The sequence below is a fragment of the Sphaerodactylus townsendi genome, linkage group LG08 (assembly GCF_021028975.2).
Source record: "Sphaerodactylus townsendi isolate TG3544 linkage group LG08, MPM_Stown_v2.3, whole genome shotgun sequence".
Taxonomy (NCBI): domain Eukaryota; kingdom Metazoa; phylum Chordata; class Lepidosauria; order Squamata; family Sphaerodactylidae; genus Sphaerodactylus; species Sphaerodactylus townsendi.
The window spans coordinates 3,040,482-3,068,361 of record NC_059432.1 but is presented as its reverse complement, the minus strand read 5'-3'; the positions used below and the strand labels follow the sequence as shown (position 1 = coordinate 3,068,361).

Here is a 27,880-nt window from a genome sequence, read left to right as displayed (position 1 = left end):
GTGCTACTATATACACACACACACACACACACGTGTATCCTTCAGTGAGGGAGGCGGAGCAGGGCGCCCCCCGCGCGCGCTTCTGACGTCAGCGGCTCACGCTGACGTCACGGGCACGCCGCCGCCCTTCCTGGCCTCTAGGGGCGCTGTGGCGAGGAGGGCTTTAAAAGCGCGCGCGCGGCCCGCCGGCCTCTCCGACAGGTCCAGGCAGACCGCGCGCTTCCCGGCTGCGGGACAGGAGCCTCGGCCGCGATGCTGGCGCTGAGCTGGGCCCGCCGCTGGGCGCCTCTGCTCTCGCGGGCCCCCGGGGAGCTGCCGCTCTCCTCGCCCTCCGCGCCCCGGTCCTCCCTGCGCGCCGCGGAGCTGGGCCGCCGCCTCTGCAGCAGCGCCACCGGGCTGCGCGGCGGGGGCGACGACGGCGACGACGACGACAACCCGGTGGTGTTCCTGGACGTGGGCGCCGACAACCAGCCGCTGGGCCGCGTGGTGCTGGAGGTGAGCGGCGCGCCAAGGTGCCCTTGCCAGGCCCGGCGGGGAGCGCGTGCCCGGGTCGCCCTTGCGGGCTGCCCAGCGCTCCCGGGGGCGCTTCACCGGTGGGGCGTCCGCCTGCCGAGCTCCGTCCCTAATAAGAGAGCCAACTGGGCCCGCTGGCAAGGGCGGGGGGGAGCACCTGGAGGGGCAGGGGGGGGGACACGTGGCTGCTGCTGCTGGCAGGGGGGCGGAGACATGCCGGACCCAGGTTCGAATCCCTCCCTTTGATTGACTGGCGGGGGGGGGCGGGTCCCTGGAGGGGCTCGTTTTGGTGGTCCAATGGGACCCCACCGGGGAGGAAAACAAGGAATTATTACTCAGCCAAGAGATGGATCTGGATCCCACCCACCCACCCGCCAGGGTTGACGTGGAAGACTGGAAGCCCCGGGTTCAAATCCTCCCTCGGCCACGGAAGCTCCTCGGGCCGGGTCACACTCTCGGCCTGACCCACCCCACAGGGTTGTTGTAAGAGGAAAGCGGGAGAAACGTGTCCATGAAGTGACCTTTTTTCCTTTTTATATATATTTAAAAGTCTGTAATGCTATTTAAAACTTTGCAATCCAGTTCTTTAGTGTCTTCAGTACACCTGGGGAGGGTGCCTGAAAAAGTAGGGCTTTTATTGGTGAGAATTTGCGTGTTTGATCCATGCCAGGGATGTTGCTCACCTGTGGCAGGCCCGGAAAGGTGTGTTGGGGTCTCACCTTTCAGGTGGGGATTCCGACCTTCAGGAATCCCGGAAAGCTCCTTAGCAGGCTCACTTAGAAGGGAATTTCTGCACCGCCTCTGGATTCAGCGGCTTGTTTCTTTCAAGGTCAGAGGAGCTTAGCAAAGTCAATAGGAAATCACTTTTTAAAAAATGGGTGGCATTGCTGTGTGGCCAAGCCAGCTGCCTCTTGGGCAGTATTGTGGGTTATCAGGTGCTTCAGTGTTTCTTTCTTTATTGTGTGTAATTGGATGCTTCAGTGGTTTATTATTTCATGTTTGTGTGAATGTTGTATGTTGCCCCGAGCCCATTTTAAAAAGTTGAATCTCCCACCTCCACACACACACCTGGCGTTCAGAAATACGTATGCGATAAACCTGATCAGCGTCCAAAATAAAGAGAGACGAAATCTACCCAAAGTTATTTGCAATGAGCTCTTTTAATTAGGAATGCTGTACCTTGTTGCTGGGAGGCGGAGACGGGCTTTGCTGCGCCAGAGTGCAAAGAATAAGTTGTGTAAATTCTGACAACAGAATTTTCTGTGTCATAACTTGGGGAAAAATAAATTGGTCTGTTTTGAGAATTGAATTGTAGGAGTGAGATGATTGCAAACAGATCTGGGCTGTGGTTTTTAAAATACACATTCAGCCCAAAGCTGTGAAATTCTCAGTGCTGATACCTTGATATGCTGTCTCACTAAAGCAGTGGTGGCAAACCTTTGGCACTCCAGATGTTATGGACTACAGTTCCCATCAGCCCCTGCCAATTGGCCATGCTGACAGGGGCTGATGGGAATTGTAGTCCATAACATCTGGAGTGCCAAAGGTTTGCCACCACGGCGCTAAAGAGAGCAGAACAGTAAAATGTCAGTAGACTTAATTTTAGCAGAAACAATATCCCAAACAGGTGAGATAGAAATCTGGCCGCCGGCACAAAACATAACAGTGATCACTAAAAATCTGGGAGGATAAAACCTTTGTAAATGCAGTGCCTAAAACTTGGCAAAAAAGGTGTGAGGTGAGGGTGGACGTGTAGCAGGAATGGGGACATCCGGGGCAGCTTGTCCGGGGCGCTGCCATTGCTGTTATATGTCGGGGGCAGGAGGGGGTGCGCAGGCAGCTCATGTCCCGGGCGCAGTTTCCCTTCCCTTCATCACTGGCAGAGGGTGCCAAAGCTGAGAAGTCCCTGTTTTGTCTGCTTTCTTTGTTACAGTGAATAATGACATATTCCATAGGACCTTAGCAAGTGGATAGGGGAGAAGGTAACCGCCAAGATCAGATTCAAAATGTTTGAACTGTCTGTTCCTCAAGAGGGAAAGGTCATCTTGTATTCAGATTTTTAGGCCATTTCTCTGTTGAGACAGGCAGTCTGTACTTTTCTACAAACTATGGTACAATAAAAGCAACAAAATGAGACATTTGAAGAGGCTACGGGGTGGGGTGGGGGGCTTTTGACCTTTTAAATAGGAAGGAACTGGTAGGCTGGGAGTGGATAACTTGATTCCCTCTGGAGCTTTTCCTTTATTGCGTAGCATCAGCCTCTGACTGTGATATGGAAATTTAGTATTTCACTGACTCACTGTGGTGTGCAATAAGTCTCAACTTCTCACCTGGATCTTTTCTGTGTTACTAGTCAGGAGGGAATTATTACTCAGCAAAAATATGGATTCAGATTTCACTTGCCCTCAAGAGCCAGCTTTGCTAAATTGCCCTCAAGAGCCAGCTTTGTTAAATTGCACTTCTAGGAATTGAAAGCCCCGCTCTGCCATGGAAGCTCACTGTCACCTTGGGCCAGACACCTACCCCACAGGACTGTTGTAAGGATAGAGGAGAGGAGAGCAATATAAGTTGCTTTTCGGTCCCCACTGGGAAGAAAGGTGGGATATATACATAAAGTAAATAAGTTCTCCATGTGTCAAAACTGTGACAGGCTTACTCTTGGCAGAACAAAAATCATAAAGCTTTTTGTTAGACCAGCTAATCTCCAAAATAATATGAAATATAAAGTAGTCTCTTAATTCTGTGAACCTCATAGGATTCCAGTTGGAGAAAGCTTCCACGGTTCTGTATCAGGCAGTAGTTAGATGAAGAAGAAGAAGAAAAGTTTGGATTTATATCCCCCCTTTCTCTCCTGCAGGAGACTCAAAGGGGCTGACAATCTCCTTGCCCTTCCCCCCTCACAACAAACACCCTGTGAGGTGGGTGGGGCTGAGAGAGCTCCGAGAAGCTGTGACTAGCCCAAGGTCACCTAGCTGGCGCGTGTGCCCATATAATGCCCATTTCTTGCCTTTCCTCACAGAATCTGACAACCAGGGTTGCGTTGGGAAGCTTGTGGACCTGAAAAGTTAGCTCATGGGCAGATTACAGTTAATAATTGTTTTTTTAATTGGCTTTGGTTTCTATCCCACCCCCTTCCCCTGCCACATCGGGGCTCAACGCAGCTAACAACGTATAGCATACATCATTAAAATCCGATGAATACATAAAACGAACATCAAATTAAACTGTAAAATATAACCCTAAATAATAGAATCATAGAGTTGGAAGAGGCCACAAGGGCCATCATGTCCAACCCCCTGCCATGCAGGAACGCACAAAGCACTCCTGACAGATGACCATGCAGCTGCTGTATAACCCTAAATTATGACAGATGTACAATGCAACAACCTTTATTAGGCATATTAAAATGGCTCCAGAGCATTACAGACATTTCTGAAGTTCAAATCAAAAGTACATTCAAAAAACAGACAGATCAACTGTATCTAGCATTGGACGTTACTTAGAAAATTCTGTCACTTGTAAAAGAAATTTTGCTACTTTTTCCAAGAGCACGGCCTCTGTGTTATTTAACAAAAGCTCCACAACAGAGTTGTCAGAGTCTTTTTCAGATTTGTCTAAGACCAGCCCAGGTCTTAGAGAGAAATTCCTAATACCCAAATATCTCGGACAGTCAAGTATAATGTGAGCGAGAGTCTCCACTTGGTTTTTACAGTGTGGACAGACCCGATCCTGGAGAGGGATAGATAGGTAGCGACCCTTTGTAATGGCGAATGGGAAAGTATTGCATCTGGCCCTTGTAATAATCCATCTCTGTTGGGGTTCAGTTAATAGTTCAAGATATTTGGCTATGTGCCCCTGTTCTGGTACTATTCCGACAGAAAGGGGTGAGCATGATTTATTTGCTTGGCCCAACAAGATATGGTATTCCTCTTCTAGAAGTCTGCTTTTTAGGGTTTGCAGAATCTCTCTGGGTGACAGCATACAGAGATTTTCAAGTATTAAACCTAGAGAGTGGATTTTTGATTTAAGAAGTTGATACCATTCGGAGGCAAATAGGTCTGGGCGCACAATATATGTTAAACTGTGCTCATCAGAGTTAAAACATAGTTTGATTCAAATTATGACAGATGTGTTTTCAGAAAATAGGAAAAACACAGTCAATACACTCATTTTTTTAATTTTTCTGTTGTGAGTTGGTGGTTCAGGTTTAAACAGAACAGTTCTGTGTCTTTCTGAGAATAAACTGGTGACAGTTCTTCCTTCCCCTCTCCGAGATAAATAGGCACAGTAATGTGTAACTATTTATTTAAATTCCTAATCCCCTGCCTTATCTTCTCTGCCTCAAACACTGGGGACATTTTTAGAATAGAGCACATGGAAATGGTGGCCTGGTCAGTCACCTCAGTGAAACAAACAGAAGATAATCAAATCCAAAATGCTGTTAAGGGCCATCTCTGCTTCATACAGTATGAAAAAGAAGAGTTTGTAGGTTACTGTGGTTGGTTGCTCACACTTGTGGACTTGGTCCCTCCAAAGGGCTGGAGGGATTATCCCATTTTTATCATCTTTATCAAAGGAGCAGCAATGGCGTAGGAGGTTAAGAGCTCGTGTATCTAATCTGGAGGAACCGGGTTTGATTCTCCGCTCTGCCACCTGAGCTGTGGAGGCTTATCTGGGGAATTCAGATTAGCCTGTACACTCCCACACACGCCAGCTGGGTGACCTTGGGCTAGTCACAGCTTCTCGGAGCTCTCTCAGCCCTACCTACCTCACAGGGTGCTTGTTGTGAGGGGGGAAGGGCAAGGAGCTTGTCAGCCCCTTTGAGTCTCCTATAGGAGAGAAAGGGGAGATATAAATCCAAACTCTTCTTCTTCTTCATCTTGACAATCTTGTGATGTAAATTAGGTGGAGAGTTCGTTCATCGTTTAGCAGGAATTGGGAGAGAGATTACCCCTGTCAAAGGCCATCTTGTTTTGCTAGGCCACATTGTCTACTTGGGTATTCCCCGAATGGGCATGGCGCTGTTTCTAATCAGCCGTTCAACTCTGTGGGCAGAAGCTGTATTTGCTAAATGTTCTCTGGGCCTGGCTTACCCATGTGTTGTCAGATACCTCAGCTTCAAAGGCCCCAATGTTCACCATGTATGCACAGAAGGTGTGCTTTGGAGACTTTATATGTGTGCGTTTGGCCTGATTCCGTTCTGAATGTGAAGATTGAGACTTGGACAAGTAGCATCTAGGAAAGGCAACTTGACCCAGCTGTGCTAGAAGATCAGTCGGAGTGAGAAGATGTGGAAAGACATTGCATGTGGTGTGATTGAACTGGGCAGAAGCAGCCATGAAGAAGATCCTTATGAACAGGGTGGAAAAGGGAAGAGTCCAATCTGTGAGCTTAAGTGAAGTTCAGCTATGTGTTTGCGGTGCTGTATGAAGTCATGGAATCACAGAGTTGGAAAAGACTACAAGGGCCATGCAGGAAGACACAGCACCCTTGATAGATAGCCATATAGCCTCTGTTTAAAAACCTCCAAAGGAGGAGACCCCACCACCCTCCGAAGCAGCGTATTCCACTATTGAACAGCCCTTTCTGCCAGGAAGTTCTTCCTAATGTTTAGGTGGAATCTCTTTTCCTGGTCCTTGAGTCCATGACTTCTTGTCCTAGGCCCGTGATGGCGAACCTTTGGCACTCCAGATGTAATGGACTACAATTCCCATCAGCCCCTGCCAGAATGACCAATTGGCCATGCTGGCAGGGGCTGATGGGAATTGTAGTCCATAACATCTGGAGTGCCAAAGGTTCGCCTAGGCTCTGGAGCAGCAGAAAACAAGCTTGCTCCCTCACCAACATGGCATGCCTTCAGATTTTTAGACATGGCTATCTTGTCACCCCTTTATCCTTCTCTTCTCCAAACTAAACATGCCCAGTTCCCTAACGTACTCCTCATAGGGCATGGATTCCAGACCTTCTACCACTTTTCCAGGAGCTTCTCTAGAAAGGTTGAACAGCTACCATTCTGACAAGATCTTTCTATGTGCAAGGATGACTTCTGAGAGTCATGTGTTGCGTTGTAATGCCCTAGTAATGTCTTCAGGTGATTTGTGTGGAGTTTCATAGGCAGGTGACACCCTGTGACTCCTGGTGAGCAGCAGGGTGATTAGGAAAGGTGGAGGTCACGCAAGACTGAATCTCAGCACAGGGCATTAAGCACGCACCTCATCTGCAGCATTCCTTTTCTGTTCCCACCCACCCAAGATGGCTGCTCCCGATCACAGAAGTCTTCAAAATCATCATCATCTTATATTCTAACAGTGAAGTCAGCCAGATCCTTGGATGCTTAATTCCAGTTGCTAAGCTGTGAATTGGCAAGACTGTCCTTTTCTGCAAATCTGAAAAGGCCCCCAAGTTTATAGAAAAATGTGAACTAAAGAGAATACATTGGGGATTCAAAAAACCTGACATTGATAAAAAGGGGCACCTGTGGCTTTAAGCGATGGATTCCCTCAGTGGCTGTTGCTAGGCAACCATAGCATTCTGGGCTTCAGTTTCTGTGAGTAAAAGACAAGGGGAGTCCAGAGCCCTTTTCAGGCCTGTTTTGGCCTTTAAAGGAGTATTCATTTGGGGCCAGACAAGGCCTGGTTAGGGTTTCCAGCTGCTGGTTGGGAAATTCCTAGAGGTTTTGAGGTAGATCTTTGGAGGGCTGAGTTTGGGGAAGAAAAGAGTTTTCAGACGAGTTTAATGCCATAGAATTCCCCTTCCAAATCAGCCAGGGGAACAGATTTGTCACCTGGAGTCCAGTTGTTATTCTGAGAGATCTCCAGGCCTCACTAGCAGGTTGGCAACCTGAGGCCTGGCAGCTGCCCCCAGGTGACTTTAAGATACAGGTAAAGCTAGCCCTATTGTTTAGTGCAGTGGTGGCGAACCTATGGCACGGGTGCCAGAGGTGGCACTCAGAGCCCTCTCTGTGGGCACATGCAAACAGAGTGCCCCCCCCCCACACATCTAAGCTGGCCTGGGCCGCTGGGCTCGATTATTATCATTAAACCTAAGACCTAGTTTTGGGGAAGCAGTGTAGGTAACCCTGTTAAGCGCTGTTAAACCCCACTGATTTTCATGCCAAGAACTAAAGCACGATCCTTTACCTAGGAGTAAGCTTGGTTGCTGGCAATGGGGCTTGCTTCTGAGTAAACCCTCCTAGGGTCGTGATTCACCCATTGGAAGAGTTGCGCGGTTGCTTCAAAGCCAAGCCACCGACTACCACCAAGCTTACTCCCGAGTAACGCACGCTTTGGAGCCAACTGTTTTTTCTAATCTAAAACCTCAGTATTCAGGTTAAATTGCCGAGTTGGCACTTTGTGATAAATAAGCAGCTTTTGGGTTGCAATTTGGGCACTTGGTCTCAAAAAGGTTTGCCATCACTGGTTTAGTGGGAAGGAGAGGAGGAAGCAGGAAAAGGGAGAGGGTGTGGGTGTGGGCGGTTTCTGGAAGGGAACGTGGAGATAGTGTGGGAGGATGAAGTGGGATGACCCCTAAATGTCCTTGCACCTGTCCCTAAATATTGCACCTAACTGTCCCTCTTGTACTTAAATAAATCTGCAATTGAGGCAGAAAAATTCCATTCTGTAAATTCGCTCCGCCTCTCAGGAGGCAAGGTTAGAGATCTGCATGAGACATAGAATCAGATAAACAAAAAGAAGCCTTCAACACTTCCTTCCACACTTCCTGGTTAATCTTGATATGACTCTGTTGGCCTGTTTTAATGAGGTTTTCCTGAATGCTTTAAAGAGATATGAATGTCAGTTGAGCTCTGGCTTCTGAAGCAACTTGGAGATGACTGCAGTTTTTGTTAGCAGGAAGGCTCTTATCTCCAGAGAAATGCTGGCATTTTGACCCTAAGTTTAGGGACTTTTGGACTCGGGTCATTATGACCCTGAGATCATTTTGGATCAGAGCACCCTGAAGCGATTTCCTCCTAGCTGGTTTTATTAACACGTGGGGCTTTTATTTTTGCTTGGTGAACCAGGTTTGAAATTTGGGAAGGATCGAGAATTAATTCCCCATTGCTTGCAGGAACGTGACGTTTAACTATCGCTCCTCCCTTTCCCGTGGTCCTTCAGTCTGTCCCCAAGAGATGCTAAGCCCTTCCTTGAAGATGTGTAGATAGTGTGTATGGTAAATATACATGAATTTCGAACAATCTGTAGGAGGGCACAGCCTTTGACACTTAGGGGCAAAGTGCACAGTCTTCACTGATTTCACACAGCATGTAGTTAACCAGTGGAACTTGCTGCAAGATCAGTGAACTTGCTTCCGATTTGGAAGGCTTTTAAAGGGGGATGGACGGATTCATGGAGTGTGGAGATATCAGTGGCTTCTAGTGAAGGTGGATATCTGCTCCCCCCAGTACTAGAGGCAGGGGAACATGGGTGGGATAAACTTAATGCTGGACTGGGTGGTCTTTTGGTCTGATCCCGCATAGCTTTTCTTAAGATGCCTGTACTTCACTCATCAACTATTTTTGCCTCCAAACCAACCAACTGTTCATTTATTAAATGTATTTACAATAAGGGAAAATGTGATGTGTGTGTTCTCCTTATGCTCTGGGTTTAGTCCCAGGGAAAGATTTATACTCCCTTTAATGCCAGGAGAAGGGGAAGGCAAATTATCCCGTTCCTTAAACGCAGAATCTTCTCTGGTCTTTATATGCTCATAACATTTCTGAACACAGTTCATTTAAATGTACACTTTGAAACTAGTAGAATTGGGTTGTAGGTGGTTTTAGTTAATGTTCTACATGTGGGCAAAATTAGTAACTAGAAAGGGAACCTCAGGGTAGCATTAGACATTACTGACCTAGGATCAGTGTAACGAACCAGTAAAGTCCAGTCAAAAGCAACCGGGTTAAGTTCTTTATTGAGCTGGCATTCTTAGTCAGGAACAGGCAATGTGAGAACTAACCCCCCAGATCTCAAGCAACTGCTTATACAGGGCATCAGACGGGCTCCCGCCAGAGGAATATAAACAAGGCAGATTTTCACACAGTATTTCTCACAGGCAAGCAAGCAAAAAATAACCAAAACAGTAAAATTCCCCTTCCCGGCCGTTCAGCCAAAACCTCCGGCGAGAACCTCTCCAAGGTCGAACTGCAACCTTACAATCAGGGACTTGTTTTTAAAAGTTTTGAGGCTGCAGATGGAACATTTGGGGGTAAAAGCAATGCGGAACTCCATGGTGGAGACATTCTATTTCCCGCCTCAAAATGTTTTAAATTAATTGCATGGAAAAGCCCACTCTCAACCTAACTTACTTCAGAAGATTATTATGAGGATAAAATGGATAAGTGAAGAGCCGCATATACTGCCCCGATTTTTAAAAAATGCGATGGGTTTAGCATTTGATATGGAGAGACAGTTTTTGTGAAATATGAATGGAAACAAAGATACGGGCATAGCCACCCTGGAGGTTTTTCCGGGGTTTGTGCAATTTATTTTTGCGGCTGGCAGCCTTCTTTCATTTCCCCTTCCTCGCCAGACTTAAATATCCCACTCAGAAAAAACCCCTGTCGGTGAGGGTCAATGTCTTGGTGGACTTTCCAGGGTGATATGGGAGAAGGTTTCGCTATGTGAACGTAAATCCCTCCTCCTTCAGGAAACCTGGGAATGTAAGCCATAAAGTAGTCCTTACAATCTTCCTTGTATTGCTAAATCTTTGGGAGAAAAGTGGGCTTCACCTAATTCAGATAATGAAAGAAAATTTTATCTTGCCTCCACAAAAGATCGATCTGTAAGGAAGGCGGTGATAATTTTGTGCGCCCTGTCTTGTTGTAATTGATGGCTGTCCTTAATAGGGGTTTTATTGTGTTGGTCTTATTAAGTTTTCTGCCACCTTCTTCGGGGTCTATCTTCATTGTTTTTTTTTTTTTTTAGACGTGGCTATATATTTTAAGCTAAGCTCTAACGTGTCTTTTCTCTCTCTTTTCTAATAGCTGAATGCTGATGTGGTACCCAAAACAGCAGGTAAGAAGGTGCTTTCATCCATATTTAATTCTTTAAAGAAAGGTTTTGTTTAGATCTTATTGGCAAGAACGCAAAAGCAAATCAAAAGGGTTATCTGAAACCAATGTCCTTGTTTCAACTGGCATTGTAGTTTCAAGAGTGGGAATGTAGGAAAATGGATTTTCTCACAATCTCAATTTTTCATACATTATGCTCCCGCTTTCCAGAATGCTAACAGTATGAAGATTTTTGAGATTATAGAGTCGCCCGTCACCTTATTTTGTAAACCCCCCTGTGATAATAAACAGCATATGAAGATTTTTGTGTTGTTTGCTGTAGTCCTGGGCTTTACCATTTCTGTTGACAGACTGGGGGCTCGTGTGATCAAATTATTTGCTTTCACTACATCTTGTAGCCCTGGCCTAGCTGGCACAGGTGAGCTTGATTTTGGAAGCTAAGCAGGCACCACCCTGGGTAGTACTTTCATGATTGATACAGAGAGGCGTCTCTTGCCTCGAAAATCCTACAGAGTCACCATCAATTCCACTGTGACTTGACACCACTTTGTACCACCACACATTATAAGCTGTTTATTGGGGGAGGGGGGAAGGGTAGTTCCCTCCTCCTAGCTATCTTAGTTGCCTTCCTGACATCTTGAAGCAAGCCTTTATTGGCATAGACAGCAGTACAACAATAATAAAAACAGATTAAAAAGCATATACAATACAGGATATACATGTTAGGACGAAGGAAATCTACTGGTGTTTAGTAATTTCCAGGAGAAAGTCTGCCACTATCATACAGAGAGAAGGATCAGGGTTGTCCAACAAGTAGTGTAATCTAATTAAATCGGGGAGATTGGGTAAATGTAAAGGAGTGAGATTCACATACTTGGATCTGATTTCCTTGAATCTGAGACAGTGAAGTAATTGGTGGGCCAGAGATTCAACTGAGCCATCGTTACAGGGGCACAATCTGCCTTCCTGACATCTAGCTTAAAAACTAGATGTTAGGAAGGGAGCTAAGCAGTCAAAGAGAAGTCTGTTTTTGCCCTTTAATGTATAAAGTGTGATGCAGAAGGAGTTTTGTCTTACATGGAAGCAGTCGTTTACCTGAGCGCCTGTCTGTACTCTCAAACGATACCATCCACAAGTGCTTGGCGCCTCAATGAAAACTAGGTCCTTGTTCTGTTCATGCTAGTGACAGCTGTGCCTGTGAGAGGTGGCAACTGTCCTTTTTCCCCTTTGTCCAAAGCCTTTTAAATCCGCTGCTCTCCTCTGTATCTCAGCAAGGGGTAGGAGGAAGTTTTGGGAGACTCAATAGCTATTGCTGGTACGTGTCCAGACTTGTTACGTCTGTTTCCTCGAGAGGCGTGTTGGTGTGGGTTTGTTTAACAATTGCTTGTCTTGCGCTTCTGATGGCACGGAACAGCATATCGTTTGCTAATTTTTTTTCCCCTGGCTGTTCTTCCACCAGAAAACTTCAGAGCTCTCTGCACTGGCGAAAAAGGTTTTGGATACAAAGGATCTACCTTCCACAGAGTGATTCCTTCGTTCATGTGCCAGGTAATGAATTAAAAAACCTTCTGCAAGTTGCTCGAAGCTTTGAAGAGCCAGCTGAAGGAACTTGTTTTGCAATTCAGTGAATTTGCAGTCGGCTGCGGAAGGAAGCATTTGACGGGATGCCAAAACGCTGATGCGTCAACGGCACGTTCTGATATCGCACTCTCCTGTTCCTAGTCAGATGCAGCGTGTGAATGTTTGGCATCCTTGTGTAGTGACGTTGTTGCACCAGGGAATCTTGGTTGGCCCCACAGCTTGTTGCAGAATATCATCTGTTGCCCGACCAGCATATAGACCCGTGGTGGAATTGGCCATGCTGGTAGGGGCTGATGGGAATTGTAGTCCATGAACATCTGGAGTGCCAAGGTTCGCCACCACGGATATACCCTGTTTCCCCGAATATAAGACATCCCCGGAAAATAAGACGTGGTAGAGGTTTTGCTGAAGTGCCAAATATAAGGCATCCCCCAAAAGTAAGACGTAGCAAAGTTTTTGTTTGGAAGCATGCCTGACGAACAGAACACAGAAATATAAGACATCCCCTGAAAATAAGACATAACGCATCTTAGGGAGCAAAAATTAATATAAGACACTGTCTTATTTTCGGGAAAACACGGTAGACTATGGAAACCACCACCGAACACGCATTGACGGTTCCTTGGAAACATGGTGCTAAAATCACACCTTCCCTCTCCATTCAACCTATTCACCGACTGACTGAATGTGCAGGGAGGGAAGAATGGAGCACACAGCTGCACTACCCCCACTTCTGCACCATTTCTAGGCCATCCGCATGGTGCAAATACACGGCAAAGTGTTCGTGTATCTGCTCCTTCCCTTTGGTATGGTAACGCTTGCACGGCAGTGTCCCCGATCGTGCGGAGGGAGTGTCTGCGTGGAGGAAGTTCTCTGTAGGTGGGAACCCCACAGAAGCCGGGGCGGCGTCAGCATGTACATTCCCCTCTGTCCTTCCCTGCGCATTCAGTCATCATTTAGAAAGGTCCTGTGTGCCAGGCTGTTGATGCCACTTATGTTAATATAAGGAGATTTTTTCACACCAATTTTGAGTGCTATGGGGGGAATTTTAGAGAGCCAGTGAATTACGGTGACTAGAGTGTCACGCTGTCATCTGGGTGACCTCTGGTCCAATCCGGAAGCTTACTGAATGACTTTGGGCTGGGGTCTTTCAGCCCATTGAATAAATGCAGGAAGCTGCGTAATAATGAATCTGGCCATGTTGGTTGTGGTGGGTTTTCCGGGCTGTGTGGGCGTGGTCTGGTGGATCTTGTTCCTAACGTTCCGCCTGCATCTGTGGCTGGCATCTTCAGAGGTGTATCACAGAGAGAAGGACACAGTGTGTCACAGACTTCACTCTGTGATACACCTCTGAAGATGCCAGGCCACACAGCCCGGAAAGCCCACAACAACCAGTCGAATCCAGCTGTGGTCTGAAGAACTGGACTTGATTCTCAGCTTCTCCACGTGATCTTAGGACTCTTATCTGGTGAAACCGATTTGTTTCTCTGCTCTTACGTTCCTGCTGGATGACCTTGGGCTAGTCCCAGTTCTCTGAGAACTCTCTCAGCCCCACCTACCTCACAAGGTGTCTGTTGTGGGGAGAGGAAGGGAAAGGATGTTATAAGCCCCTTTGAGTCTCCTCACAGGCGTGGGAAGTGGGGTATAAATCCAAACTTTTTATCTGGAAAAGCTGTGGGTTAAATCTGGGACCTTCTGCATGCGAAGCTGGTGTTCTGCTACTGTGCTATGACATTTTAGAATCATAGAGTTGGAAGAGACACCCAAGGGCCATCAAGTCCAGCCCCTTGCCATGCAGGAAACAGGGTAGTTCACAGGGTAGCTCTTGTGAAGATAACATGGAGATAGGAAGAATAATGTTGTAAACTCCTTTGGGGTCAACTTTGGAAAGAAAACAGATATTAAATACATCAATTTTTTTTTTAAAAAAAGGGAGACTGTAAACGTATGTTTCAAGAAGGTAGCCATGTTGGTATGCAGTAGAACAGCAGGATTTGTTTGTGGTAGACTAACAAGATATCCGGGGTGTAAGCTTTTGACAGTCAAAGTTCCCTTTGACAGAAACAGAGGAATTCTGGCTTGCCACTTAAAGGACAGTTTGTAATTGGCTGTAGCAATTGAGGTATCTACATAATTGTACACAACTTACACCACCATAAAAACAACAAAACAAAAAACAACACACATCTGGTTCACTTCCTCACATTTTCATTGTAATGCATTTTCTAACAATCCTTATTCTAGATTCTTACATTTTTCTAAATGAGTATACAAACTATTCTTGGCAACTATAATTTGAATTACCCCTACTGTCCCACACTAGTACATTGATTTAAAATGTTATATATTCCGGCATTCAGTTCTTAATCTTAATGTTGTACATATGTTAACAAATGCATGAGCTAATTTCTTTGCTTAGTATAATTTAAAAGAGGGTTGCGATCTTTAAGAAAATTTTCTAAATTTTTACATTTTAACCATGTTGATCATTTGTCTGTCACGTCATATTCCAGTAGTTTATTCAGCCAGACTCCAGCAGTTGGAATATCTTTCAGATTTCCAGTTTTTGTCTATTGAGTTTTTTGCTGCCAGGAGCAGCAGTGGCGTAGGAGGTTAAGAGCTTGTGTATCTAATCTGGAGGAACTGGGTTTGATTCCCAGCTCTGCCGCCTGAGCTGTGGAGGCTTATCTGGGGAATTCAGATTAGCCTGTGCACTCCCACACATGCCAGCTGGGTGACCTTGGGCTAGTCACAGCTTCTTGGAGCTCTCTCAGCCCCACCCACCTCACAGGGTGTTTGTTGTGAGGGGGGAAGGGCAAGGAGATTGTAAGCCCCTTTGAGTCTCCTGCAGGAGAGAAAGGGGGGATATAAATCCAAACTCTTCTTCTTCTTCTGTAAAATGGTTCCTATGAATGTTGCTTAGCAAAAGGAGGAGTAAATAACTGGTGCCTTCTCAACTTGCTTTGGGAGACCTACTTTAGAATACTCCAAGTTATCTTGCTGTGTTAGAAATGAGGGGCCCTTTGACTACAAAAATGGGCTTAGGGTACCCATGGGGAATTCTGATGAGTCTTGACTGGGCCATAAAGCTGCTGGCCATAAAGCTGCTGGCGAGCTTTTTTCGCCTCTTGTTTCCTGACCTTAAGCTGTGTTTTGCTGTTGGAAGCATAGATATTTCAGAGGAGATCATCTCAGGCATCTCCGTGGGCACCTCGCCTCAAATAAGTATAGGCTTGGTCTGTGTGACAATTAATCAGTTCTGAGTCAGTGAAACGTGACTTGGAGCATGCACAAAGTGGCATGCTCCAATTGGGATGCTCATTCACAATTGCTGTGAAGAAAGTACAGAAGATTGTATCTTGGAGAAGCGGGGCACGGTGCAGGCGGCACACAGCCAGCGTAAGGAACGTAAGCCGAATCTGCACTGATGGCTTGCTTGCTGTGTATGATGACATGCCTGTTTTTGTTAAGAACTGGGTAGCGGTTTTCAAGTAGGCCATTAGGAAATTTAGATTCAAATTCTGCTGTAGGATTGCAGCCCTTGTCCTGCAAATTTATAGCTGGGTCCCCAGCGTGGGACCCGTGGGGGGCATATGCCACCGGCCGATCCCTCTTTTCATACCGTCCAAATGTTTTTAGGAAGTAGGTTGGGCTTTTGACCAGACTTCTGATTGACTCTTGGAGATTTGGTTGCCTGTGCAGAGCTTTTAAAAGGTTGCTTTGACCTCAGCTGCCACCCCGGTGAAGGGAGTTGTGTTGTGTTTCTGAAGTGAAGCCGTGGCAGTCATTTTGTGGCTGGCTCCATCTCCTGCAGCCTCCACTGTGCCACGTCAGAATTCCAAGTGAGCCTGCAGGCTCGAGAAAGTTCCCCCCCCCCCCCCCCCGAGTTATAGAAATGATACTTGCCATTCCAGAGACAAGAGATGAGACCAGTATGATGCAACTAATTAATGTAAAATTAGAGGTACTCATTCTCAACTATTTAAACATTTTTTTAAATAATGGCTAGCGCGCAGTCATGCTTGCTCAGGTATAGACAGCTATTCTTCAGCTTCCTGTTGTCGATCACTTTCCCCTTCTCTCTCCCCCCCCACCCCCCGGCATAACCTACATATTTGCTCAGAATTGTTTCCCCTAATTTAACGTCCCCTGGAGAGTTGTGGGAAAGTAGCCAAAATGTGATGCCAGCATTAGATCACCCTACAGCAGTGGTGGCGAATCTATGGCACGGGTGCCAGAGGTGGCACTCAGAGCCCTCTCTGTGGGCACGCCCAAACAGAGTCCCCCCCCCACACACACACACACATCTAGGCTGGCCTGGGCTCAATTATTAGCATTAAACCTAAGACCTAGTTTTGAGGAAGCAGTGTAGGCAACCCTGTTAAACCCCATTGATTTTCATGCAAAGAACTAAAGCACAAACCTTTTCCTGGGAGTAAGCTCGGTTGCTGGCAATGGGGCTTGCGTCTGAGTAAATTCTGCTAGGGTCGTGATTCACCTGTTGGAAGAGTTGCACAGTTGCTTCAAAGCAAAGCCACTGACTACCACAAAGCTTACTCCCGAGTAACACATGTTAAATTGCTGTGTTGGCACTTTGCGATAAATAAGTGGGTTTTGGGTTGCAATTTGGGTACTCAGTCTCGAAAAGGTTCGCCATCAGTGCCCTACAGCCACGTAACAAATGGTTTGTGTGGTGGGTCGCACAGTGGTGCTCCAGTGAAGGAGAAGGAAAGTGTGGACTCTTTACCAGAGAGCATTGTGAGGTGGCTCCCCAGGTATTGTGACCACAGCTGGAACACGTGTGTCACCTGTTGCTGGAATCTTGTGTGAACACATGCGGTGAAATTACTTCCTGGTTCTGCTATCAACTTGACAGCTGTTCATCTGTCATGTCTTCAGCATCTGCGTCACTACCTCTTGATGCCCTCTAGTAAGGTGACCATCCCCCCCCCCCATTTCAACAATGCTGGGTGAAAAGAGTTAGGGTTCACTTCACCATGTGAATAGCTGCTGGACTGCAATGTTAGGAGCAGCAGTGGCGTAGAAGGTTAAGAGCTCGTGTATCTAATCTGAAGGAACCGGGTTTGATTCCCAGCTCTGCTGCCTGAGCTGTGGAGGCTTATCTGGGAAATTCAGATTAGCCTGTACACTCCCACACATGCCAGCTGGGTGACCTTGGGCTAGTCACAGCTTCTCGGAGCTCTCTCAGCCCCACCCACCTCACAGGGTGTTTGTTGTGAGGGGGGAAGGGCAAGGAGATTGTCAGCCCCGTTGAGTCTCCTGCAGGAGAGAAAGGGGGGATATAAATCCAAACTCTTATTCTTTTCTTCTTCTTAGTCATTTTTACTCAGATTGAGACGTAATCCCGCAGTTTACAAAGCAAGCCTGTTCAGACTAACTAGAGAAACTGGCCAAGTGTGTACACAAAGTGTGGTTGTGTAAATGTACCCTCTGAAGAAGCTTTTAGTCTTGTTTGTTCACAGTGGGATGGAATTTCATGATTTCACATAGTGGCTTGAAACTTTCCAAAGTTCTGTACCTTTCTCCACGGAAAGATGACAGTGCGGTTGTGCGTTCTTCGGAAGTCGGATGCGTGTGCCCCCGCAGGTAAAAGAGGCCCAGATTCTCTTTTGCGATTAGAGAATTGTATTTAAGCTCCAGCTTCGTCAAAACCATGATCCCCTACATCACAGGTGTCAAACTCGCGGCCCTCCCGATGTTATGGACTACAGTTCCCACCATGCTGGCAGGGGATGATGGGAACTGTAGTCCATAACATCTGGAGGGCCGCAAGTTTGGCACCTGTGCCCTACATTGTTAAACATAGCACTTGGATAAAAGAGCAGTTATCCCCCCCCCCCCCCGATGGCGTTTTTGAACAGTTGTACCTGCCCTTTTGTTTCCCAACTAAAAGTGTTGCTGATAGCCGTCCAGAGCACTATAAAAGGAGCAGCAGTGGCTTAGGAGGTTAAGAGCTCATGTATCTAATCTGGAGGAACCGGGTTTGATTCCCAGCTCTGCCGCCTGAGTTGTGGAGGCTTATCTGGGGAATTCAGATTAGCCTGTGCACTCCCGCACACGCCAGCTGGGTGACCTTGGGCTAGTCACAGCTTCTCGGAGCTCTCTCAGCCCCCCCCCCCCCACCTCACAGGGTGTTTGCTGTGAGGGGGGAAGGGCAAGGAGATTTTCAGCCCCTTTGAGTCTCCTGCAGGAGAGAAAGGGGGGATATAAATCCAAACTCTTCTTCTTTATCAAAGTACTATGTTTAACAATACAGGGGATAATGGTTTTGATGACGCTGGTGCTTAAATACGATTCTCTGATCTTAAAAGAGAAGGGGGGGGGGGAGGCAGCCGCTAGAACCCCTGCAGAGCATTTCTCCACAAAAAAAGTTCCAGGAAGATGTGGCATATTGATTCAACCACCTCCTATCATCTTTTTGTGGGAGAAGGTATAAAATATTTCAACCCTTCAAAGCCCCTTACAGGTACAGTCTTGTGTGCTGTAGGTAAGCAGTGTAGAAACACTTCAAAAATCTAGGCTGACCTCTCTTTTCCTTTAGCTGCTAATGCAGCTTAATCCCGATTCGTTCGTTCTCCTGATTGAAGTTTCAACCTGAAAATCCTCAGCCAAACGAAGCCCGAGGAGACGAAGTGATTCATGCCAAATTCTTTCTAGGTGTCGCACAGCTGTTGCCCAAACGGTATCCCTGTGTTTAGCACTCGCATGACTCTTAGTGAAATGTCTCGTGATTGTGATGTCATGGCACTGTGTGTCCACACCCCCCACCTGCAGCTGCTAAGGATGTGGCCAGTGTGACCTTGTGTCAGACTCTGACTTTCATACTTGTTGGGGGGGGGGGGGGGAGAGTAGTAGACGCCGGTATGTTTTGCCACGTGTCCGCTGTTGCATCGAGTTCCGCCCTAAAAGACTTCACCCCCCAAGTGACTATTTCACCTTGAAACCGCATAACTTGCATAATGACTTAGCTGGCTTCGTTCAGTAAGAAAACCAGCAAGACTTTTAAGGCTCTGGAGAACCTGTCGGTGGTGAGTTACACAAAGTGAGCTGACAGATACTGTGTAGCTGTGTGGTGACGTTAAACATTCTTTTATTTTTTATTGTGGGTAAAGTTTCTACATGAAGTGTATCACGCTGTGTCATCTTGTAGCCCCGGGGTTGTGTAGCACACCCACCCACAGTGCCTGAGCCCGCCTCAACAGACTGGGTACATTCCCTCATACAGCAATAACTCACACTAAGCCAGTTATGATGAAAAGTTTCTTTACTGCAACTTCTTGACAACGAGGGTTTTCAGGGTATTTGTGCCACTTCCTTCTCTGACCACATGTTGATTCCTTCCTGGCCCCCGCTGACCATTCCACCTTCAAACTTTATTTTCTATTATTTTTGTTAGGTTTTTTTTTAGATATATTGACACACAGCATAATAAGAATTTATAAAAAGAACATCAAACCATGTAACAGACAGATTAACAATAAATTGATCTTAATGTTCAGTAAAATATAGCCATGAAACAAATTAAAGAGAGAACCTTTCGTCATATTTACTTCATTCAGCACACTTGAAGGCATTCACAGCCGGAATCGCTGGGGTGTTGTGGGGTTTCCGGGCTGTATGGCCATGTTCCAGTAGCCTTTTCTCCTGACGTTTCGCCTGCATCTGTGGCTGGCATCTCCAGAAGATCCTCTGAAGATTAGAAAATGCTACTAGAACACAGCCATACAGCCCAGAAACCCCACAACACCCCAGATACGCAATTGCTTATAGCCTTGACTACTAACATTAATAATGTATCAGCCTATTCATTCGTTTCCTATCATTCTAATTTTAATCTCCTTTGATATTATTGTTGTTGTTTGATAACACAGCTGCCAGATCTTTAGCTGGTTGTTGGCCTTTCAGTACAATTGGAGCCTCACCCAGAGGCCTAGGATGTTGTAATGTATCGGCGTAGTATTCCTGTGGATCCCAGCAGGGCTGCCTTCTGAATCTGACAGATGTTAATTTTGTCGATTTGAAGATGTTTCAAATCATGCCAGCTGGGTGACCTTGGGCTAGTCACAGCTTCTCGGAGCTCTCTCAGCCCCACCCACCTCACAGGGTGTTTGTTGTAAGGGGGGAAGGGCAAGGAGATTGTCAGCCCCTTTGAGTCTCCTGCAGGAGAGAAAGGGGGGATATAAATCCAAACTCTTCTTCTTCAAGTGCTGCCCTAGTGTTTTCAGAATGGCGCCCGGGTTGCCAACCTCAGCTGGTTTGTGCCATAATCACTGGATCCCAATTTTCAAACCATGGTATTTTGCGACCTTCTTGTGAAATACTATGACTTGAAAATCAAGATTCAGCAACTTGTTACTGTTGTTGCTATTTTAATTATTATTTTAAGCAATTGATTCCGCCACATATACAAAAATGCAGTTCCCACTGCTCATCAAACTCATGCTTTGATTGTCTGTTCGCAAGATTTGTTAGCTTAGCCACTGATTAGCGTGCCTCACCCATACCGTGTCCTGCCCAATTCCTCTCCGTGCCCACCTAGCTTAGGACCCACAGATGTGGAACCAGACAGGAATACCCACCTCCCACATGGCAGCTAAGTCCTCCAGATTAGAGGCCCACCTTCTCTAGCCAGCACTGCCCCGGCACCCGCTCCCCTGTCAAGCCCTTCCAACCAAATTCGGGCAAGGGATGTTCCATTGCTCTCTACAGGCAGCTCTTAAAGAGTTTCTGGCCCTTTTCATTCCCTTCACGCCATACATATTTTGTGTGATGCCAGAATTATGAACAAAAGATAATTCTGAGGACTTCGTCTTTTTGAAGTCAAGATTTGTGTGTCTTTATGCCCGTTTACACATTTTGTTTTATTTGCTCTTGGAAAAGTATCCCAGCTGAAGTGGCAAAAAGGAGATTTCCATCACTTGTGAACCGCACAAGACAGGATCAGGCAACCGGGTTGCCCCGCCAAAAACCAGTTAAGCAGACACGCACCATTCGCCATGTTATGGCCATTGAAGCTTGAGAGTCCAAGACTGCTCAATTGCGATCAAATAGCGAGGCCGCGCTGTATGTGCTTTGTCACATGGCTTTGAGTGGGAACAATCTTCACAACTACCCAAAGGCCTTTGTGTATCCGACCACTGTAAAGTGGGCCATATGACAGATGAGAGGCTAAAAAAACAGAGGTTGCTGGAAGACCACCTGCAGACTCTTTGCCCAGTTGGGGTTTAAATACAGCTGTAGTTTCCAGATCTTGTATTTGTCCAAACAGTCATTGTGCTTGATTCCTCTAAAAAGCAGCTTTCCATATTACAGGTATTCATTAACGGGTTATGAGTTTATTTAGGCAGACCCAATATAAGTTACTACACAGACCTGTCAATAATTGTAATTCCTTTCAGGGTGGCGACTTTACCAATCACAACGGCACTGGAGGCAAGTCTATATATGGCAGTCGGTTTCCTGACGAAAACTTCGAACTGAAGCACGTTGGGGCAGGTAAGCGACGTCTCTCTGTCTTATGACATTTGCCAGAACAGTTACTTGTATTTCCAGAACCTGCTTACATATTTGTCAGTTGTACGATAGGCTTATGGACAACACACTTGGCTCCCTAGGATAGCTATTTTGATTGCATCCCATGATCAGTGTCCAGGGTTGTTATCTCCAGGAGGAGTTCCAGACAAGACCCTGGACACACACACTGCTCAGCTGAATCACTGATTCACTGACCATTTGTGGCTGATTTTGGGTGACCTCATTATTCTGTAGAAAATGTGTCCCACTATGACAGTGATGGCGAACCTTTTTGAGACCGAGTGCCCAAATTGCAACCCAAAAACCACTTATTTATCGCAAAGTGCCAACATGGCAATTTAACCTGAATACTGAAGTTATAGTTTAGAAAAAATGGTTGGCTCTGAGGCGTGCGTTACTCGGGAGTAAGTTTGGTGAAAGTCGGTGGCTTTGCTTTGGAGCAACCATGCAACTCTTCCAATGGGTGAATCACGACCCTTGGAGGGTTTACTCAGAATCAAGCCCCATTGCCAGCAACCGAGCTTACTTCCAGGTAGGATCGTGCTTTAGTTCTTCACATGAAAATCAGTGGGGTTTAACAGCGCTTAACAGGGTTACCTACACTGTTTCCCCAAAACTAGGTCTTAGGTTTAATGCTAATAATTGAGCCCAGCAGCCCAGGCCAGCCTAGATGTTGGGGAGGGGGGTGACTCTGTTTGCGCGTGCCCACAGAGAGGGCTCTGAGTGCCACCTCTGGCACCTGTGCCATAGGTTCGCCACCACTTCACTATGAGAGCCAGCATGGTCCAGTGGTTAATAGCAGCTGACTGTAATCTGGAGAATCAGGTTTGATTCCCCGCTCCTACATGAAGCCTGCTAGGTGACCTTGGCCCAGTCACAGTTTTCTCAGGACTCTCAGCCCACCTACCTCTCAAGGTCTCTGCTGTGGAGAGGGGAAGGGAAGATGATTATAAGCTGCTTTGAGACTCCTTAAAGGTAGAGATAAGCAGGGGTATAAAAACTAACTCTCAGAGGTGGGATCCAGCAGGTTCTCACAGGTTCCTGAGAGTAGGTTACGAATTATTTGTGTGTGCCGAGAGGGGGTGACTAATTGGTGATCTTGCCACGTGATTTTGGCCTTAGTTACGCCCCTCCTCTCAGCAGTAGCGCGCAGAACTTGAAGCAGTCTAGCAGGAGGTGCACCGGCGTGCGTGGCTGCCTGCGTGCATTTGTTTCTCACCCAAGGACTGGCACAGCGGCTGCATCCTTGCCACAACCCCGCCCAGGAATGCCCCCGTCATGCCTTGCCCAGCCCCATTGGCACTATGCCACAGTTTGAATCCCACCACCATGGGAACCTGTTACTAAACTTGTCTATATTCTTGTCTCATAAACACCATCAGCCTTGCCAAAGATGTTTCTTGAATAGTTGGTCTACATGCTACATGGGCCCCCACTTTTGAAATGAGAACGTGATAATACATGTAGAAAACCTTTTTTTAAAAATCAAAAATCCCCTTGAGAACTCCTAAGCTGTTGGGCGTGCCTGAAATATCTCTTGGGATCCCCGAAGTGGTGCTTACAAAGTACAACCTAGGATTATTTTGCAGAGTGCAAAAACAGCACAGGAGTAAGAGAAGAACATTGGAGGGGATTAAGAAGAATTTCCAACAAGAAGATCTGAACTAATTGGCCCCTCTTGTGGAAATGCTCTAGGAATCCTGAAATAGTGCCTTATTCCATTTGCAACGCTTAGAACTCATGCCAAATGGATTGCATTGTGAACCCTCGGGGAATAGCCGTCTCTATTCACGACCCAAGTAGAGAACAAGCAGCTGTATTCAAAAATGCGCGGAATTACTGTGATGGGGCGAGCGTGTTTTGTAGGGTGAAATTAAATGGATGTCTTGTTGCTTTTGCAGGTGTTCTCTCAATGGCCAATGCAGGACCCAACACCAATGGGTCTCAGTTCTTCATTTGCACAGCCAAAACTGATTGGTAAGCATTCCAGCGACATGCACACGCTGGTTCTTTGTAACAAGGCTTGAATAAAGCTTGGTTAACTGCCACCATGTTGTGCTCCTAGTTGGGGTGGAAATGAACCTTCAAAAGTTGTGAAAGTCTCTCTTGGAAACGGTTAACATTCCTTCGGGTCCTCTGCTGAAGTGCTTCTGATTATTTCCAACTTGGTCTTTTATCCCAAAGTAAAGTTTAGCCATTGACTTGTGTGCCTGACATGGATGTCCCAGAATAGCCCGCCACACTGTGTGGTTCATCAGATCTCAGAAGCTAAGTAGGGTCCGTGCATGGGAGGCTGCCAAGGAAATCCAGGATTGTTAGCTGGAGGCAGATGGTGGAAAACCACCTCAGTTCACCACTTGTCTTGAAAATCCCATGAGGGATTGCCTGTGATTCTACTGCTCTTTCCATCACCAAAGCTTCCACAAAACCTGAGGTGTGGGGGAAGTTAATTTCCGAAAATACTCCTCCCAAACACCTGCATATCGGCAGTCTTTTCAGATGAACATGAGCAAACAAATCCCCCTTTTTATAATTTTTTTAGTTCAGGGCAGACTATCTCTGGATAGAAGTAGGGTACTATTTAAAGCAGTGGTTCTCAACCTGTGGGTCGGGACCCCTTTGGGGGTCAAACGACCCTTTCACAGGGGTCGCCTCTGCATCTGTGTTGATAATAAAACTGCAAGGATTGTCATGCCCTTATATGAAGTCGTGGTGCGACCGCACTTGGAGTCCTGTGTTCAGTTCTGGTCGCCACATCTCAAAAAGGATATTGAAGAGATAGAAAAAGTGCAGAGAAGGGCAACGAGGATGATTGAGGGATTGGAGCACCTTCCTTATGAGGAGAGGCTGCAGCGTTTGGGACTCTTTAGTTTGGAGAGGAGACGTCTGAGGGGGGATATGATCGAAGTCTATCAAATTATGCATGGGGTAGAAAAGGTTGACAGAGAGAAATTTTTCTCTCTTTCTCACAATACTAGAACCAGGGGGCATCCATTGAAAATGCTGGGGGGAAGAATTAGGACTAATAAAAGGAAACACTTCTTCACGCAACGTGTGATTGGTGTTTGGAATATGCTGCCAGAGGAGGTGGTGATGGCCACTAACCTGGATAGCTTTAAAAAGGGCTTGGACAGATTTATGGAGGAGAAGTCGATCTATGGCTACCAATCTTGATCCTCCTTGATCTCAGATTGCAAATGCCTTAGCAGACCAGGTGCTTGGGAGCAGCAGCAGAAGGCCATTTCTTTCACCTCCTGCATGTGAGCTCCCAATAGCACCTGGTGGGCCACTGCGAGTAGCAGAGTGCTGGACTAGATGGACTCTGGTCTGATCCAGCAGGCTAGTTCTTATGTTCTTATGTTCTTACTTATGTACTGCCACAAGCTTGGAAGTAGTTTTGCATTGCTTCTTCCACTCACGAGCTGTTCTTATTTGTCTTGCAGGCTAGATGGGAAACATGTTGTCTTTGGCCACGTGAAGGAAGGGATGGACGTTGTGAAAAAAATCGAGACCTTTGGCTCCAAGAGCGGGAAGCCATCAAAGAAAATAGTCATAACCGATTGCGGCCAGCTGTCCTAACAGAAGAAGGACCGCTCCTCTCTGGAGAATTGTTCTGGAGCCTCCTGTGTGCATTTCTCTCCTGGATTTTGTACTAAGAAAATAAAAACTTTACTGAGCCATAGTTGAGAAGAGTTTAAATATTGGGGGAAATCCACTGGTCAAGTGTACGATTTTATGCTTTCAGCTTAACTTAGCTGTACTATTGTTCTGTGTGTTGATAATAGAAAGTTAGGCCGCTAATAGAAAGAAGGCCGCTAAGCGCAAGATTGTAAGCGAGCCTCCAAGTACCTCAGTCCTCAGCACTGCGAATGTATTACAGACGTGCAAACGCTGAATGTCAAGGATCCTAACCAGTGTGTTCCCATCTAACTAGCTTGAAAAGACTGTCTGATTGCTGTTCACTGACAAACCTACAGCAACTGTGGATTGATATTTCAAACATGGGTAGTCGAATGGTTAACCGTTTTGTTGACCTCTCTAAAAGTCCCAACTGCTCACTCAGATGACTTAACGGGTAATTCTTCTTCCCTAAAGTGCATTTTCATCTGTTTGGTAGCAGGCTCAGTGCCTTCATGGCAGACCTTGGACTTTGGTTCTGTAGGATATCTTTACCATCTGAAAAGATAAGCATGTCCTGGCTATTGGAGCAGCAGTTAATGGGTAAGCAGCGAAGTTGATGGATTCCCTACAGCTCTCTGGATTCGTCCTTACTTGGGCCACCAATAAATGCTTCAGTGAAGAAGGTTAAATGTTTGCATCAGTCGCTTAAAGCAAACACATGTGACATACCTACTGTTAGGACTGAAATCTGGGAACAGACCAAACCGTGGAGGAAGCTTATTTAATTTTCATGAAAGAAATGGAAGATTAGCTAAATCTGTTCCACTTGCAACTGTGAATTCCTTTGAAATGCTATATGGGGAAGGGCTCTGTTCGAAAGACGAATTGGAAACAAGAGTGCTGTGCTATCATGGACCATGTTAAACTCAAGAGTCAAACGATTAGGCATGTTGATAGAATCATGTTGGGGAAAGGAATTCAGGCTGTCGTCGTTAAGCCCTCTCTAACATATCTACTTGATCAGCAAATGAACCTGATGCAACTCGGAGCGGCCCTTGAACAACGAGGGCTTTTATCGTATCAACATCACAAACAAGATGTCTGTTTTGATATCATGGTAATTGTTCCAGTTTCTTCTGTGATGCCCACAAATAATTCTGGGAAGAATCTCTTCTTTCTCACACCCTGAATTAGTTAGCTGGGTTCCCAGTGAGAAAAAGGTCAACTGATTTGTAGCGTAAGTATGTGTAGGATTGCTCGAACACAGCAACCAGTAGCATTGTCTTCTCAGGTATATAACAGTGAGTTCAGATTTCATAGCAAGTTAAGATAGATCATAGGTCCTGAGTAAAAAATATTAAATAGAATTGCCTTATCTCTTTACATGTGAGCGAGGGTAGCTGGTGGTGATCCCCTTTATTTTTGATGACTGAAATAAGTGTTGCAGTCTGTTTGAAACAAGGAAATGGACCAGCCTGTGTTGAACTGGCATTTGCAGAATGCAGCCAGGCGCTTGCTAACTGCATGTAAATCTGTTAAAGGGAGCCATTTTTTAACTGGACACTTCTGAACAGGAGCAGAAAGCTAGTCCCTAAGTATGCTATAATGTGTTAAACTATTTAAAGACGCTTTTAGATACGATGGGATGCATGTAGCAACGTGCGAACAGAAATCAACAGATTTCAGTGTTCTTTAGAGATCATTTGCAAGTGGGATTTTTCCGTTTCACACAGTAAAATCCAGCGTTAAAAAAATGGATTGGAAAAACATTGTGTGTGTGTAAAATCACCACCATTGTCCTCCTGGTTGGATGGATTGTACGCCATCTTCTGTTTTGCAGATACACACAATGTCATACATGTGTGAGATTTTGCACAACAATTTCCTCGTTTTCCTGTCTTCCATCTTAGAGAAGCCATTTTGAGAATGATGAAGCAGCTGGATTCTCTTCCTGAAACCCTGGGACTGGCTGCACATTATTCTGCAAATAAATCCAAGCAGGGATGCCATTAAGTCTGACATAGCACAAGCTTCTACTGTGGTCTCTCTTTTTTTTGCATTTTCCTCTTGTGTGAGCAGAAAGCTTGCTGGTTCCAACTCTTCATGTTGAGGGAGGGACATGCTTGCTACAAGTCAGCAGTTACAATGTGAAGAACCTTTTTTTGGTCATGCAAGTTGACTTCTGTAACAATGGTAACATGTTTAGCATTAGACCCAGGCATGTGATTCAAGGTACTATTCATGCATTGTTGGAGTATGTTTGAAATACTTGATTCAACTTGTTCAGCTTATGTGCACTATCAATAAATGGTATTTTTGTTACATGTTCTCCCTTTTGTATATCTAATCATTGAATAACCTCTTTTTAGTACAAATTGAGTGTTACAAATATGTCTTAAAGATTTGTGAAGGGACACTGGAGCTGCCGTTCCCGTGCTTTTTGTTACAGTGGTGTTTTTGAAAAGTCCTCTTTTCCCAATGAGGTTCAGATTTAGTTCAGAAACGCAGCCAACTCTGCTTAGAGTTGGCAGTCTCAAGCCTTCAGTTACGAGACGCTGAGAGGTTTGCTTCACTTAAGTAGCCTTATTTTTCTCACCCCCA

The 27,880-nt window shown here is 46.0% G+C and overlaps 1 protein-coding gene across 1 annotated transcript; it reads left to right on the top strand.

The window, feature by feature from the left end:
- The first annotated feature begins 154 nt into the window (after nt 1-154).
- On the top strand, nt 155-27,607 carry PPIF (peptidylprolyl isomerase F). The gene is made up of 6 exons (XM_048506233.1): nt 155-495; nt 10,496-10,526; nt 11,982-12,070; nt 21,523-21,619; nt 23,560-23,635; nt 25,102-27,607. The coding sequence occupies exons 1-6, from the start codon at nt 253-255 to the stop codon at nt 25,235-25,237; spliced, it is 672 nt and encodes a 223-aa protein (XP_048362190.1). The 5' UTR covers nt 155-252; the 3' UTR covers nt 25,238-27,607.
- Nucleotides 27,608-27,880: the final 273 nt, after the last annotated feature.